General features: G+C 37.0%; 3 protein-coding genes across 3 annotated transcripts; 1 reads left to right on the top strand and 2 right to left on the bottom strand.

Moving 5' to 3' along the window:
- Positions 1-569: 569 nt before the first annotated feature.
- LOC110775811 (uncharacterized) lies at positions 570-5,285 on the bottom strand. Its single transcript, XM_056841380.1, has 3 exons — positions 3,917-5,285; positions 3,340-3,810; positions 570-3,208 (listed from the first exon to the last, which is right to left on the bottom strand). The coding sequence occupies exons 1-3, from the start codon at positions 5,283-5,285 to the stop codon at positions 570-572; spliced, it is 4,479 nt and encodes a 1,492-aa protein (XP_056697358.1).
- A 3,712-nt stretch (positions 5,286-8,997) lies between these two features.
- LOC110775815 (putative pentatricopeptide repeat-containing protein At1g12700, mitochondrial) lies at positions 8,998-14,544 on the bottom strand. Its single transcript, XM_021980414.2, has 4 exons — positions 12,340-14,544; positions 10,306-11,373; positions 9,711-10,169; positions 8,998-9,587 (listed from the first exon to the last, which is right to left on the bottom strand). Exon 1 carries the CDS (start codon positions 14,406-14,408, stop codon positions 12,534-12,536), a length of 1,875 nt encoding a protein of 624 aa, XP_021836106.2. The 5' UTR covers positions 14,409-14,544; the 3' UTR covers positions 8,998-9,587; positions 9,711-10,169; positions 10,306-11,373; positions 12,340-12,533.
- Positions 9,221-10,605, top strand: LOC110775816 (4,5-DOPA dioxygenase extradiol-like). The gene is made up of 3 exons (XM_021980415.2): positions 9,221-9,472; positions 9,714-10,084; positions 10,288-10,605. The coding sequence occupies exons 1-3, from the start codon at positions 9,221-9,223 to the stop codon at positions 10,505-10,507; spliced, it is 843 nt and encodes a 280-aa protein (XP_021836107.1). The 3' UTR covers positions 10,508-10,605.
- Positions 14,545-14,743: the final 199 nt, after the last annotated feature.

The following is a 14,743-nucleotide window of genomic DNA, read 5'->3' on the forward strand; positions in this document are numbered from 1 at the left end:
AATAGAACCATGTACTGATGTAGCGGAAGCTAAGAATCAGGCTTATTTGATAGGTAAGGCCGTAAGGTGGCTCCAAGGTTCGTTTCCCACTGTAGGCATTATTTTTTTCTATTTGCGTTTTCTCTATTCTTGCTTCAAGGGCTCGCGTTCCTTACTTCTCTGTGTATATATTTTATTTCTTTTGAGACAAGTTTCACTTTTATGAAAAAAATTTATATGTTTATTTCATAACCTATATTAGAAAATGTTTAATAACTAAATGAAAAAGTTGTTTATAAAATGTATAATCGTTAATTCAAAAAGCGTTTAACCTAACAATTTGGGAAATTTATCCAAAAATAGATCAGTAACACATGCAATAAACGGTGGTAAATTTTTTTTTTTTGGCAAATAATATATTATTATTACCAAAGAGGAAGCTAGCAAACTAGCTTACAAACAGTACAAGCTCCAAAACCAACTGAGCCACTGAGAGCAACAGAAAGCACAAAGGCCAAAACTGAAACAAAGGTCAAAACAACAACACCCACAGCAAGCCAAAAGGCCTAAACTGAAACTAAACTACAAGTTTACATCAAGAGCAAGTTTCTTTGCTGATCAGTGGCTCTACAGGCCACACGATATTTGATATCTCTAAGAAGATCAAGGGGACTTCTGCAGGAATGAGTGTAGACTTTTGCATTTCTTTGCAGCCATATTCCATAAAGACATTCAGCAAAGAACATCAGAAGCAACTTGAATCTGTCACCAGTTCTTTTGGCAGCTCTTGTCATCAACACCACTTCATTATCAAGCTGAGAAACAGGTCTGTGAAACTGTAAACAAGCAAGAACTGAAGACCAGATAGCAGCAGAGTAGCTACACTCAAAAAACAGATGTTGAGTAGACTCTGGCATACAAGAACATAAAGGACACACATTAGAGTCCACAATTTTCCACTTGAGAAGTCTATCCAGTGTAGGCAATCTTCCCAAAACAGCAAGCCAAGAGACAAACAAACTTTTTGGGGAAGCTTTATTATGGAAAATGATTCTCCTCCAGCTGACTTTATCACATGGCCCCATCAGCAGATGATACATGATTTGGATGGAAAAGACACCTCCCTTACTCACTGCACTCCACCCTCCAATGCTATCTATTAAACTCTGAGAGTTCAGAATTTTCCTCAAAGGCCAAGACATGTTAACAGGCCATTGAGTGCTCCCAACATCCCTCCCCTTTATGTAGTAAGCATGAACCCATTTACACCAAAGTCTATCCTTCTTATAAGTTATAGCCCAGAGGAGTTTAGCAACAGCTGCTTTGTTCCACCAGCACATATCTTTCAGATTCAAACCACCAGCAACTTTGGGCAAGCAAAGCTTGTGCCAAGCAACCAGAGCTTTTTTTGAAGGGTCAGTGTTGCCTGTCCACAGGAACACCCTGCAATACCCTTGAATTTCTTTGATCACTTTCTTTGGCAAGATGAAAATCTGACACCAAAAGGATTGTAAACTCAGCAATATTGTTTGAACCAACTGGAGCCTACCTGCATAAGATAGATGCTTGACAGTCCACACTTTAGCTCTAGCCAACACCTTCTCAATTAAGGGTCTACATTGAGTATACTTCAACTTCTTAGTTGAGAGGGGAACTCCCAAATATCTGAAGGGAAAGGAACCTTCAGGAGTAGAAACTGCATTGAGAATATCAGCTTTATCTTGACCATAAACACCCCCAACATAAATGTTACTTTTATCCATATTAGCCTCCAAACCAGAAGCTAGAGAAAACTTCTTAAAAGAAGCCAACATCATGTCAATAGAGATTAGATCTGCCCTACAGAATAGAAGCAAATCATCAGCAAACATTAGATGAGTAAGAGCCAGTTTAGCACATCTTGGGTGAAAGTTAAAATCAGGCTTGGTCTGCAACTGATGGAGATGTCTAGACAAGTATTCCATGCCAATAGCAAATAAAAAAGGAGACAAGGGATCTCCCTGTCTTAGCCCTTTTTTAGCTTTGAAAGGTGTACAAGGTTTCCCATTAATGAGCACACTGTAAGATACAGTGGAAATGCATGTGTACACCCATTGCACAAATCTATGAGGGAAGCCAAGAGCATCCATAACACTGATCAAGAAAGGCCATTCAATTGAATCATAGGCTTTCTTTAAGTCAATCTTGAGCATACATCTGGGTGAAAGATGGGCTCTAGTGTAGCCCTTAGTGAGCTCAGTAGCAAGCAGAATATTGTCAGAAATTTGCCTCTCAGGAATAAACCCAGATTGACATTCACTAACAACCTGTCCAATCACCCCTTGCATTCTTGTAGTTAGAATTTTTGAAACAATTTTGTACACCACATTACAGCATGCAATTGGTCTGTACTCTTTAACTCTTGTAGGATTAGGAACTTTTGGAATGAGAGTAATAGATGTACAGTTGTACTGGGGAAGCATGAAATTGGTAACAAACACATCCTTCACTGCTCTATAAATATCCTGTTTGATGACAGGCCAAGCCTTTTTGAAAAAGACTGCATTTAAACCATCTGGACCAGGAGCCTTATCATTGCCAATCCCATGTAATGCCAAATCAATCTCATCATCAGTAACATCCCTGCACAGATCCTGTCTAGCATCATTATTTAGCCTAGAGCCATTTCTCACTGTTGGAATGTGAATAGAGGGAAGAGTGTTTGCAGAAGTGCCAAGCAGCTTTTTGTAGAAACTCAGAATTTCTGTTTGAATTAGATCAGGATCAACCAATTTAGTGCCATTATCATCATATAGGATGGCAATGCTATTGAATCTAACTCTTTCTTTCACAGTGGAAAAGAAAAAGTGGTTGTTAGAATCACCTAGTTTTAGCCATTGGATCCTAGATTTTTGTCTCAATGCTATCTCATCAATTCTCAGCCAATGCCTAAGCTGTTTAATGCAAACCACCTCTTGGTTGAGAAGAGCAGGAGATCTACCAGTTTGCAAACTCTGTTGAACCTTATCAAGCTCACTTCTAGCAATGGTAATCTTCTCAGTAATACCAGAGAAGTCTTCTCTATGTAACTTCTTGAGTTCAGCCTTGACTTTTTTCAGCTTACACCAGAGCTTAAACATAGGAGTGCCATGGTATACTTCAGTAAAAGCTGCCTGAATAATAGCAGAAAAACTACTATGATCAGCCAAATAATTGAGAAATCTGAAAGGTCTACCTCCCTCCACCTTGTCTGGCAGACAGTTTATCAGTAAAGGGAGTGGTCAGAGATGGAAGGGTTTAGGTATTCAACCTGAACATTACTGAATTTATGAATCCATTCATCATTTCCCAAACACCAATCAATCCTGCTAGCAATTTTACCTTCACCAGTGCCTTTGTGCCAAGAGAAATAATGTCCTACACTCTTTACAGGACACAGCCCATTACTTGTAATAAACTCATCAAAATCCTTGGTTTCTGTTGCTGAAACAGGAGTACCATTGATTCTATCATCAGCAAACAGGGGAGAATTAAAATCACCAGTAATGACCCAAGGACAGCTACCTACACTTGAGGCAAGAGTAGTAAGAGAGTTCCACAAATTCTTCCTAGTGTCAATGGAGTGAAGACCATACACCAGAGTAACATACAATTCCACCACTCCATACCTATCCCTAATTTCACAGTGAATAAATTGTTCATGCACCTGTAACACATGGATATCAACTTCTTGATAAAGCCAGCCTACCCAAATTCTACCTCTGGGGTTTGCAGTGTAATTATTTTCCCATTTCCAATTTCTCCCAAACTTATTGACTACTCTAGAGAAATTGCTTTCCTTAACTCTAGTTTCTAGCAAAGCAACAACATGAATATTATGGGTATGAATAAGGTGTTTTACCTCTGGGACCTTAATAGGATCATTAAGTCCCCTCACATTCCAGCTGCAAAGATTAACCTTCTTCATCAGGGGGTTCAGTAGTATTTTGCATCTCCATATCACCTCCTGTTAATTCTTTGAAACTCAATTCTACAGGCAACACAGTAAATGGATTGCTAGGGCTCAAAGTCCTCATTCTAGACAATCCCTTAGTCCTTCTTGTCACAATTTTCCATGGAGTAGGATCAGATACATTGTTAACAGGCATCTCAGGAGTGTGCACAGCATTAGGTTGCTCCTGTTGTTCTGACATTGGATGAGCTTGTTGGACAGCTTTAGGAACCCACACCTTTTTGGCTACAGGTTTTGGTACTGGTGGTTTAGTCTTTTTAGTACAATCATGGCCTGCAGTACAGCAAACTTTACAATATTGTGGCAACCAGTCATAAGTAACAGCTTGCTTGAACATCCCACCCTTTGAATCCTCTATCCAGACACAATCAGGCAATGGGCTAGTGATATCCATTTCTATCAACACTCGAGCAAAAGATACTCTATCTTGCCTAGTAGTGCATTCATCAGCAAAGAGTGGCACCCCTAACAGACTACCAATCCTGCTTAGTGAATCACACCCCCAACAATTGAGTGGCAGATTAGGAAATCTCACCCACAAAGGTATAACCCTAAGTACTTCTTCATAGAAATTAAAGTTTGCTGTCCAGGGTTTAATGATAACTGGTTTCCCATAAAATGTATAAGGTCCTCCTGCAATAATCTGGTTTCTGTCCTTCATGTTCACAAACTTGATGCTGAAGTAACCATCATCATGGTAAAACACCTGAGGCTGAGCAACAGAATTCCACATCCCTTCCATATATCTTTTCACAGAAGCTATAGTAGGGGAATCCCCTACCACATACATCACCATAGATGATTTCCATTTCTCAGTGAGTTCATTCATTTCATCCTCCTGCAATTGAGCAATTTTCTTCCCATCCTGCAGCACAGGTGTAACAAATGATAGGGACGCCCCTTTTGAAGCCATTTTAGATCCAGTGAACAGATTTTTCCATGGTTCTTTAACAATCGGAGGTTCAACTACCCCAGGTTCAGTGTTATTTCCCCCAATATCCCCAATATCAACAGATTCTCCATTCCCCTGAGGGTTAGTTCCACCCACAGTATTATTACGACCAACCCCCAAATTCTGATCCAATAACAAAATAGTATCATGAAGTTTGCGTGGAATCATACCAGCCGAAGGGTGGACTAGAGGAGAATGCATCAGCTCCTCGCCATCTGAGTCAAAAACCAGAGCATCTGGGTTTGCATTTTGGGCATCATTTTGAGTAGTACTGGTGCCTGAAGTGTGAGAACTTACTGAGGGAGACTTCGCTGCAACTTTCGTCGTAGAAATATTCAGTATTGCTTTCTTCTTCCTCGCCATCAATGGAGTTGGTGTACGTTAGTAGTATCCCTTAACGTGCGCCCAGCTCGAGAGAGAGGAGAGAAATCGAGAGAGAGGAGATCTACCTATAATCTAACGGTGGTAAATTAACAATTCATTTTTACAATTCTAAACATCTACTCAATATATAAATCAATGTTGAAAAGTAAGTACATCAATGACTAAACATTGACACGGGAGACCACTAAGTGCACGCCACTGAATGCACGCCAATAATGACATTGACACCTTAAATATTGAAGTATTTTGCGAAAATAACTATAGACGTTGTATAGATTATAGACTCGCCATTATTGTACGTATACTCCGTATTATATAGAGTACACAAATTCATTGATAATAATCAGTTAATAAAACATTTGGAGTAAATTTTTCTAAACAAAGAAAAAAAATCAAGGTGAACTCTTCTCAATCTCAAAGAGTATTTTAAACTATCCCTTCCCTATCGGAATAAACTGACGACTTTAAAAGTTTAAATCTAATTAAGTTTCGTTATCGTTTTTTGTTCAGTTTTTTAACTGTTTTTATATTTTCAAATCGTGTTTTGTTTACAGAGTATCAATTTTAGTCCAAATATTTATATTTATGTGATACAAAAGCAAATTTCGGTAGAATAGCAAAGATAATTATACGGGCAATAAAAAAAACTATTATAAAGAAATTTACCATTACATAAATGTTATAAACAATAAATCACCACAATTATTTAATTAATTCTAAACCTCATAATTGTCAACTACTATTGAACCTGTAAAAAAAAACCCTACTATAATTGCATTGCATAGTTGCATGCTTATTAATCAAGTACTACTAGGTAACACAACTATTATTAACTATTATTGTTTAAGCACTGGGGGTGGGTGCAGCAGCACTGGGGCAGACGAGGGTGTGGAGAAACTTGACTGCTGGTCTCGGGTCGTTTTCAAGAACTGAACAACATTGAGCACTTGCAGAGCCTGGGTGGTTACTGTTGAATAGGTATGTATCCAAATCAGTTTTACAAGCATCAATACCAGCAACTATCTCTGGGAGATTAGCAGGCAATGGTGGAAGTGGACCTGTGTATTTGGGTCTAGGCAAGACGCGAGGACGGACGTAGTGCCGATGTGGCAAACCACGTGGCAAATGGTGTCGGAAAAAGGTTTCCTGTTGCACATCTTGGGCAAAGGCTCCACCTACGAATAGAGCTACCAAACCAACGAGCAAGATTGCCTTGTTCATCATCTTTTTTTTTTTGTAGGGGGTTTTGCTTCGGTTTTCTTCTCGAAAGGGTTTGATGGTTGATTTCTGTGATTTTGAAAGTGAGGTTTAAGGGGGTTTATATAGCTTTTGAAAGTATGGTTGGATAAACCTAAACTCTTTAGAGATCGGTATTATCATGCAACTCTATCTTATAAAAATTTTAGAAGTGGTATTTTATTCAATCTCGAACTCTGGTTTTACATATCTGGATAAACCTAAACTCCTTAGAGATAGGTATTACTAATTTACTATGCAATTCTATCTAATAAAATTTTAGAAGTGGATGGTATTTGATTCAATATCTAACTTTAATTTGATACGAAGTATTAGATATATGGATAGGTTTAGGCCCTAAGAAATCAAATACGGAGTAAAACACTAGCTAGAAAATGCAAATGTTACTTCTTAGCTTTAGATATTGAATAAAACACTAAAATATTGGATAAAAATTTAAACTACAACTTTATCAAAACGGTTTTTAGAAATAATGAAATAAATATTAAATTCGAAAATGATAATGTATCATAAATATAATAAATATTTATTTTCTTCTTAGTATCGACTACTTATATGTTCCATTTAGAATCCGATACGCAGGGGCAGATCTTGGTTATGGCTGGGGTGGGCCTGGCCCCCCGGCCGAAAAATTTTGTTGTGTATTTTTTGCTATGGTCCCCCCTAAAATTTGTGTATAATTGTATAATTACATAGTATATTGCTTAATTTTTTTTCCACCGCCCCCCTCATAAAACCGCTCAAGGTCCGCCACTACCGACACGTAAGATTGCAACAACTAAATATTGTCGCAACTTGTTACCTTTGTCATCACCCAACTATTAAATTATCCATTAAGAAACTTTTTTAGCTTTTGAGATTGAATTATTCTTACGTGATCTGGTTCATACTGTTACTAAAATACTATGAATTGGACATTCATGTGATTATTTAATATCAAACGTTATTCAAACTCTTCCCCAACACAGCCTGTTTTAGAATTCATTATCTTGTAATTTCAAGTTATATACTAAATCACTAATTTTTTTTTCTTTTTGGTAGGTGTTAACCAACAACAAAACTAAACGATAACGAAAAAATGACGACGAATAGCCGAAGAAGCCAGAGGGCAGAGAGTGCGATGGGAGAATCATTGCTAGTAATTAGCATATAGAGTATTGTGTATTAGGAGAGTCCTTAAAACAATCAGTCGTGAGAATAAGCTGTGGAATGTGGACAGCTGGGTTCCTTGAGCGAATACGGTTTAAAAGACCGGTCGAGTCAGGATAATTAATTGATGCATTTTGATTTCTGACTCTATTCACGTATTCTAACTTTAATTGTGATTTAAACTTAAAAGAAAAAAATATATAATCATGTGATATGAACAAAGGAAGTATTCACACACACAAAAAAAAAAATATATATTAAATGAGAAACGTGGAGATCGTATTAAATTCACGGGAGAGATCCTAACAAAAAAAAATTATAGGAGAGATCTAAACGCAAAATATATCATAATAATAATAAATAAATAAAATCTCTAAAAAATGTACAGAGTGCATCAAAATAATCTACTACAGTAAGATGTATCATTTCTTTTGAAAAAAAAGTATCATTTCGTTTAAAAAGTTATCATTTCTTTTAAAAAAAAAAATACTATTTCGTAAAAAAAGAGTTATATTTCTTTTATATAATATACTCCCTCCGTTTCTTTTTGTTTGTTACGTTTGGACTTTTGCACGTTTATTAACGTATAATAAAGATTCTTTTTTATATTAAAAAAAAAACCCAAATAAAACCTCAATCCACTAATCATTACAACAACCAATAAGATTGTTTTATTTATCAAAATGAACTAATAATAGAAAAGCACACAGATTGCTAACCTAACATACTTGGAAAATTGTAAAGATATTTAATGAGTTGAAAAAATTGGACCAATTAAAATCAAAAGGTGGCACAAAAAATGACCTTATAATAAGTTTATAAAAAGAAAGATTCTCCCACGTAACAAACATTGTGAAAAAAGGAATACGTAACAAATAAAAAGAAACGGAAGGAGTACTATTGTTCCATTATTTTTGTTGTTATGTTTTTGCAACAATATCACAGCATTGAGTTTTTACTTCCTCATATCTATGGTCAAAGTTTTTAAAGTTTGAACCCGGAAAATAATAATGGATAAGGTGGCTGACCGCTAAAAAGAGGAAGCATTAGGAACAATATTTTTGTGTTGAGAGAGCAACTAAGGGCAAGTATGCAAGGCGACAAATAATGTAGACGGGATTCAATTCCAGATCTTGAGTACCATCTTTCAAAACTTTACCAATTACACAAGTTGACTTCCACGACACTAGGAGCAATATTATATTTAAGGAACAGGGTGAGTATTACTCTATTGCTTGTACTCCGTAAACAATACTACATGCACATGCGACAACCAACTCCATGATGATAGATTCCAAAAGTTTGCATTTCTCATTAAAAAACAGAGCAATAACAATAACAAAATAAATTCCAATACTCGAATTTTTCCTCATAAGAAATCAAAAAAAGGAAGAATTCTACTAAAACTTCTCCAATAACTTCAAATTTACTAGAAAAATATTGAGTTCTCCTCAATTTCTGTTCATAGTAACCTAGTAAAAACTCAAGAAAACGGAGGTAGTAGAAAAATGGTTGGAGAGGAAAACATCAAAGAAACCTTCTTCATAACCCATGGTTGCCCAAAGTTGACAATTGATGAGGAACATCCACTACATCCATTCTTCAAAAGTTGGAGAGAGCAAGTGTATTCTAAAAAACCCAAGGCTATTTTGGTCATTTCAGCTCATTGGGTAACTGATCAACCTGTTGTTAATGCTGTTCATGTCAATGATACCATCTATGATTATGAAGGTGTTACATACCCTGCTTCTTTGTACAAGGTTTTTATTCTCAACCCTTTTCCAGATTTCTAATCTGTGTTTTATTTTCCTGAAAATGGAAACCTTTCACGATCCTTGTTTTACTAGCTTAGTTGGTGAAGTCTTAGTTGTTTCCCTGTCAGTCAATCAATTCAAAAAAAATTCTTCACTAGATTAAATTGTTGTACAAAATGACAGCAAATTATGGAACCAGGAAAAATAACATACAGTATGTTTAAAATTGCATTGGTTACCATACCAGATGAAGTATCCAGCTCCTGGGGCTCCAGATTTGGCAAAAAAGGTTCATGAACTTCTCACTGCATCTGGGTTCGAATCTGTGCACATTGACAAAGAGCGTGGGCTTGGTCATTCAACTTGGGTACCTCTCATGCTGATGTATCCTGAGGCTAACATCCCTGTATGTGAGCTCTCAATTCAACCGCACTTGAATGGAGCATACCATTACAACCTGGGACGAGCATTAGCTCCTCTGAAGGATGATGGTGTACTCATCATCGGTTCTGGAAGTGCAACAAACCCTTCGTGCGATACCACTCATTGTGGTGATGGTGTTGCTCCATGGGCTGCAGAGTTCGATTCTTGGCTTGACACAGCTCTAACAGATGGAAGGTATACCTTTTCAGTCTTCTTTTGGTATTATGTTACTTCAAGTTTTATACACACATCCAGAAATGATTGGAAACAGTTTATAGACCTGTACAACTTACAAATTACAGTGTTATGATTGAGATTTGAGAACTCGGCTATTAAAGCATAACAAAACCATAATTAACCTTAAACATTTTGACGAGAATTTGCACTATGATTTTCAGGTATGAAGAAGTGAATACCTGTGAGACGAAAGCACCAAACTGGAAGTTAGCACATCCAATGAAAGACCACTTCTATCCATTGCACGTCGCCCTGGGTGCTGCTGGAGAGAGTTGTAAGGCAGAGCTTATACATAGCAGTTGGTACTCTGGTGTCTTGACTAATGGTATCTTGTGTAGTGGTACCTTGAAACATGGCTGCTACAAGTTCACTTCCAGCTAATTTTCACCTTATAACAATATGTTGTTGCAGTGTATTTTTAGTCCATTGACATTCTCTTCAATAATGTTTAATCACTTGATCTACTCTGGTTTTCAAAATAGTGTGAAAACTCATAACTCGCGACAATACTGAACAAGCCAATGTTTTTCTCTTAAGTGGCCTAAGAAATTCTTCATAATCGGCCTATGCATCATCAACATGTCAATGTCTTCTCTTCTCCTTTCTACTGTAGTATTCCTCTTCCTCGGACAATTATTAATCTTTCTTCTTCCTCTTTTCCTTTCTCATCTACATGAGAACATCACTGTCATTACCTGAATTTTTTCCCATTCCTCTTATTCAACCTGCCCCTTTTCGTCCTACCAGAATCCAGAACCAGATTAATCCTTATTTTTTGCAGACTTCAATCTGTTGCTGGCCTTCTTTCCATAGCGTTCAGCAATAATCCTCACTAGAAAGAGAGGTCTCAGTTTCATGATCCACGTCGAAACTCTCCTCTGAGCTCTCAGCAGCAGTTTTACCATTTGTTAATGCAACAATACCCTTAATTTTGTCCAACTCTTCCATGATATAGTCCTCTATCATACCGGGAGTCTTTCTCCTCTTTTCAAACACTCAAGAAGCTCCTACACTGGAAAGTAAGATGCCCAAAACAGCCACATTTCTTGCAAGCACCGCTAGCCTCATCATTATTTGGGCGAGTGATACGAGCTAGATCAAGCAAATCCTGAAAACTTTCCCCAGGACCACAGGGTCTACAGGGAAGCTATGTGAGTCTGAAGGGAAGACTATATGCATAAACCCCATTCTTAGAGGGCATACCCTACCTGCTGTAGCAGACATTTTGAAACCCGGATGTACAAACCCTGAAATAAGCCCCAGAGAACACAAATTGAGAATTACGAGATATATGAGCCGCTCTGTTTTCAATAGAAAATTAGAAACTAGCATCAAAGAGATTAATAAAATACATCTCCATTCAAATAGACAAGCCAGCAAGGAGACATAAATAATTGAACTCCACACATTCCAAACCAGCATAATCCATACTCCATAGTACTCCGTAATATTCATTTATGAAAATTTCTAACAGATATCATATCACAAATTCTTATTTACAAAGGTTGTACAATAAATATTGTACACTAGAGTAAAAGTTAACTCAAATTGCTTAAAAGTCAAGCTTATATATGTAAAAGTTATCTACTTTTTAGTGAATTTTTTTTCATTTTTAATAAAACTTATTTCTTCAAAATTTCTAATAATGTATAAAATTAATCATATAACCCTTTAAAATGTTTATCTATCAACTTTTTTTTACTAATATAAAAGTTAATCAAAACTAGGTTAAAGTTACAAGAAAATGAGTAAAAGTTATATTGGTGTACAATAAATTTATTGTGCACCTTGTGCGCGCAAGACCTTTTGATATCATATTGCAGATGACAGCTAGCTTAGTTAGTAAGTTATTAAGCGTTATATACTCACATTGTAGTCCACGTCACTTCCTTAATGGCTCACTAGTCAATATACATATAATTACAACTAAAAGTTGTATCAAGTAGATTGGTGAGCACCGCCTTCTCAGTTTCAAAACCAGCTAATTGAAGATGATCTTCATCAAATTAAACTCAAATTTAACAAGAAACTTTTATTATGATGCCGAACAAATGATCTAAAAATACGATCTCCGGGATCATACACCAAAAAGGGAAGGACGGAACAACACTGCAAGCATGATCACAAAATTTTTAAAGCAAACACTACAAAATTCTCAAAACTAAAACACAACTGATTAAACAAATTTACAAAAAAGAAAGCTGAGAAATTACCAAAATTGAGTTAGGGTTTCTGATTTCTGACAAAGGAAGCGAGCGAGAGCCAACGGTGTTCAAGATGAATACCAGAAGGTGCAAGTGAAACGGAGGAAATATTAACATGTAACATGCTATGACCGACCTAGAGGAGAAACATACAAAAAGTTCCTACATCAGATAACGACATTCAACAACGTTAGGCTTTAATCTTATGCTTCTGGTTCTACAGAAACTTCGGAAGCAAAGCTCTGTTGGCATTTGCTAACATCGTGATCAGAAAGAGAAGCATTAAATAGCGAATTAGTGTGAGCATTAAGTGTGAACCCTTTGCTTTTCTTAATAAAGACAAACTCCAGAGCCTTTTCATTGTCATTAGCAGAGAGCAAACCCCTGATAATTGTATCATAGTTGCAATCATTCGGAGAGCATCCATTGTCCTCCATTGTTTTTAAAAGGTCAATGGCATCATTCATTAGTCCTTTTTTACACAGCCCCTTGATCAGTGCATTGTATGTATATTGGTTGGGCTTCAAACCCTTGCCTAGGAGAGAAAAAAAGATATCCCTAGCTTCTTGATACCGCCCAACTCCACAAAGGCCATCAATTAGGATACTGTAAATGACAATGTCAGGGACCAATCCCTTGATACCCATTTGTCTTACCATTTCCAATGCCTCGTCAATTTGTGAGCTTTTACAAAGTTGATCAAGCAATGAACTATACGTAACTGCATCTGGTTTGAGACCAGCAGCTTCCATTTCCTTTAAAAGCTGACTTGCACAATGGATTCGGTTGTCCTTGCATAAAGCATCCATAAGAGTGTTATATGTGACAACATTAGGGGCTAGTCCTCTAAGATGCATATTCTGAACCAAGTCAAGGGCTTTATCAAGCTTCTTAGACTTGCAACATCCCTTTAACAAGGTATTAAATGCCACAACATCAGGCATACAACCATATTTTACCATCAAATCCATTACCTCAGAGGCATCATCCAGTCGGCCACATGAACAATATCCATCTAACAGAGAACTGTAAGTAACAGTACTCGGAGCATCACCCCTCTTAGTCATGAGTCCTAGTATAGCTTCTGCCTCCCTAATTTTCCTACTTTTACAACACATATCTACTAACATGTTGTAGGTCTCAACATCAGGATCTATGTTGCTCTCCAACATCTCATTTAACATGCACTTTGCATCATCCCATTTCCCCGCAATGCACATTCCACGGACTAAAGTACAATAAGTAAACACATCGGGTTGATCACCCTTGCTTTTCATTTCAGTAAAAAGGTCGAAAGCTTGAGTTAAAAGCTTGTCTTTTACTAGACTATCAATGATGGTGCTATACATGACAGCATCCGGCTTGCAAAGGAAAAAGCCGGAGCGCATAGTCACAAGCAAATTAAGGGCATTTGCGTAGTTCCCTATCCTACAAAGACCTTTGATTAGAGCACCATAGGTAACAATGTTGGGTTGAAACCCAAGCTTTACAATTTTATCCAACAACTCAGTAGCTTGTTCCAAGAGACCATTCTGAACTAGGCCATTGATGAGGGTACTAAAGGTGACAATATCAGGGCAATACCCAACCTTAATGATTCTTCCCAAAATCGAAAACCCGAAATTGACATGGCCCAAGTGACAATAACAATTGACAAGGATGTTGAAAGAATAAAGATTACGAGAAACACCCAACCATTCCAAATGATTAGAGAGATGAATTACAGTAGAATAATTAAGAAATACTCGAGGTTTAATCTTGGTCATGGAAGACAAAATGAGAGTAAATAGCATAATAGAAGGGAGAGGATTCATACAAATCATTCGATTACAGAGTGAAACGGCGTCGTCGAGTTTGCGGAAACCCATCTGGCATTGTTGTCTTACTGATTCTAGGAACAATTCGGAATCAACTTCATATTCATTTTCAACGAAGGGGTGAAAATTGGTGTGGGAATGAAAATAAGAAGAAGCAGACAGTAGATAATTGATAGAAAGAGAAGTTGAAAGACGATGAGTATTGTTACCGCCATTGATGAAAGCTGAAGCTTTTTGCCATACTCCAAGCTTGTTTGCCATTATTGTTTCTGACAAGGGAAACAGAAATCCCTAATTTGCAAAACCCTAAATTAGGAAGAAAGAGGCGGGAAGGAGAAAGATTGAGAGGATTGAGGATATGGTCGGCAACTAGTAATTTGCTTTCACTTATTTTCAGTAAATACCCCTCAATTTAAAAAACTTCACTCAAAATCATTTAAGTTCTCAAAATTTACCAAATACCCTTGTTTATAATTTTTTTTTCTGATTTTTCACCAAATGCCCCTGAGGTTTACTTTAATGCACCAAATACCCCTAAACTTTCCAAAATGCACCAAACACCCCTGACGTATGCAATAATATCATTAAATGCCCTT

Source organism: Spinacia oleracea, chromosome 4 (genome assembly GCF_020520425.1).
Source record: "Spinacia oleracea cultivar Varoflay chromosome 4, BTI_SOV_V1, whole genome shotgun sequence".
NCBI lineage: Eukaryota > Viridiplantae > Streptophyta > Magnoliopsida > Caryophyllales > Amaranthaceae > Spinacia > Spinacia oleracea.

Excerpts from the sequence above, each read along its gene's own strand:
- LOC110775811 (XM_056841380.1), bottom strand. The coding sequence starts at position 5,285 with ATGGCGAGGAAGAAGAAAGCAATACTGAATATTTCTACGACGAAAGTT. Across the intron at positions 3,811-3,916 it reads TGAACCCCCTGATGAAGAAG|AAACTAGAGTTAAGGAAAGC; the intron begins GTTAATCTTTGC and ends TTGCTTTGCTAG. Across the intron at positions 3,209-3,339 it reads GCACAAAGGCACTGGTGAAG|ACAAGGTGGAGGGAGGTAGA; the intron begins GTAAAATTGCTA and ends ACTGTCTGCCAG.
- LOC110775816 (XM_021980415.2), top strand. The coding sequence starts at position 9,221 with ATGGTTGGAGAGGAAAACATCAAAGAAACCTTCTTCATAACCCATGGT. Across the intron at positions 9,473-9,713 it reads ACCCTGCTTCTTTGTACAAG|ATGAAGTATCCAGCTCCTGG; the intron begins GTTTTTATTCTC and ends TTACCATACCAG. Across the intron at positions 10,085-10,287 it reads ACAGCTCTAACAGATGGAAG|GTATGAAGAAGTGAATACCT; the intron begins GTATACCTTTTC and ends TATGATTTTCAG.
- LOC110775815 (XM_021980414.2), bottom strand. The coding sequence starts at position 14,408 with ATGGCAAACAAGCTTGGAGTATGGCAAAAAGCTTCAGCTTTCATCAAT.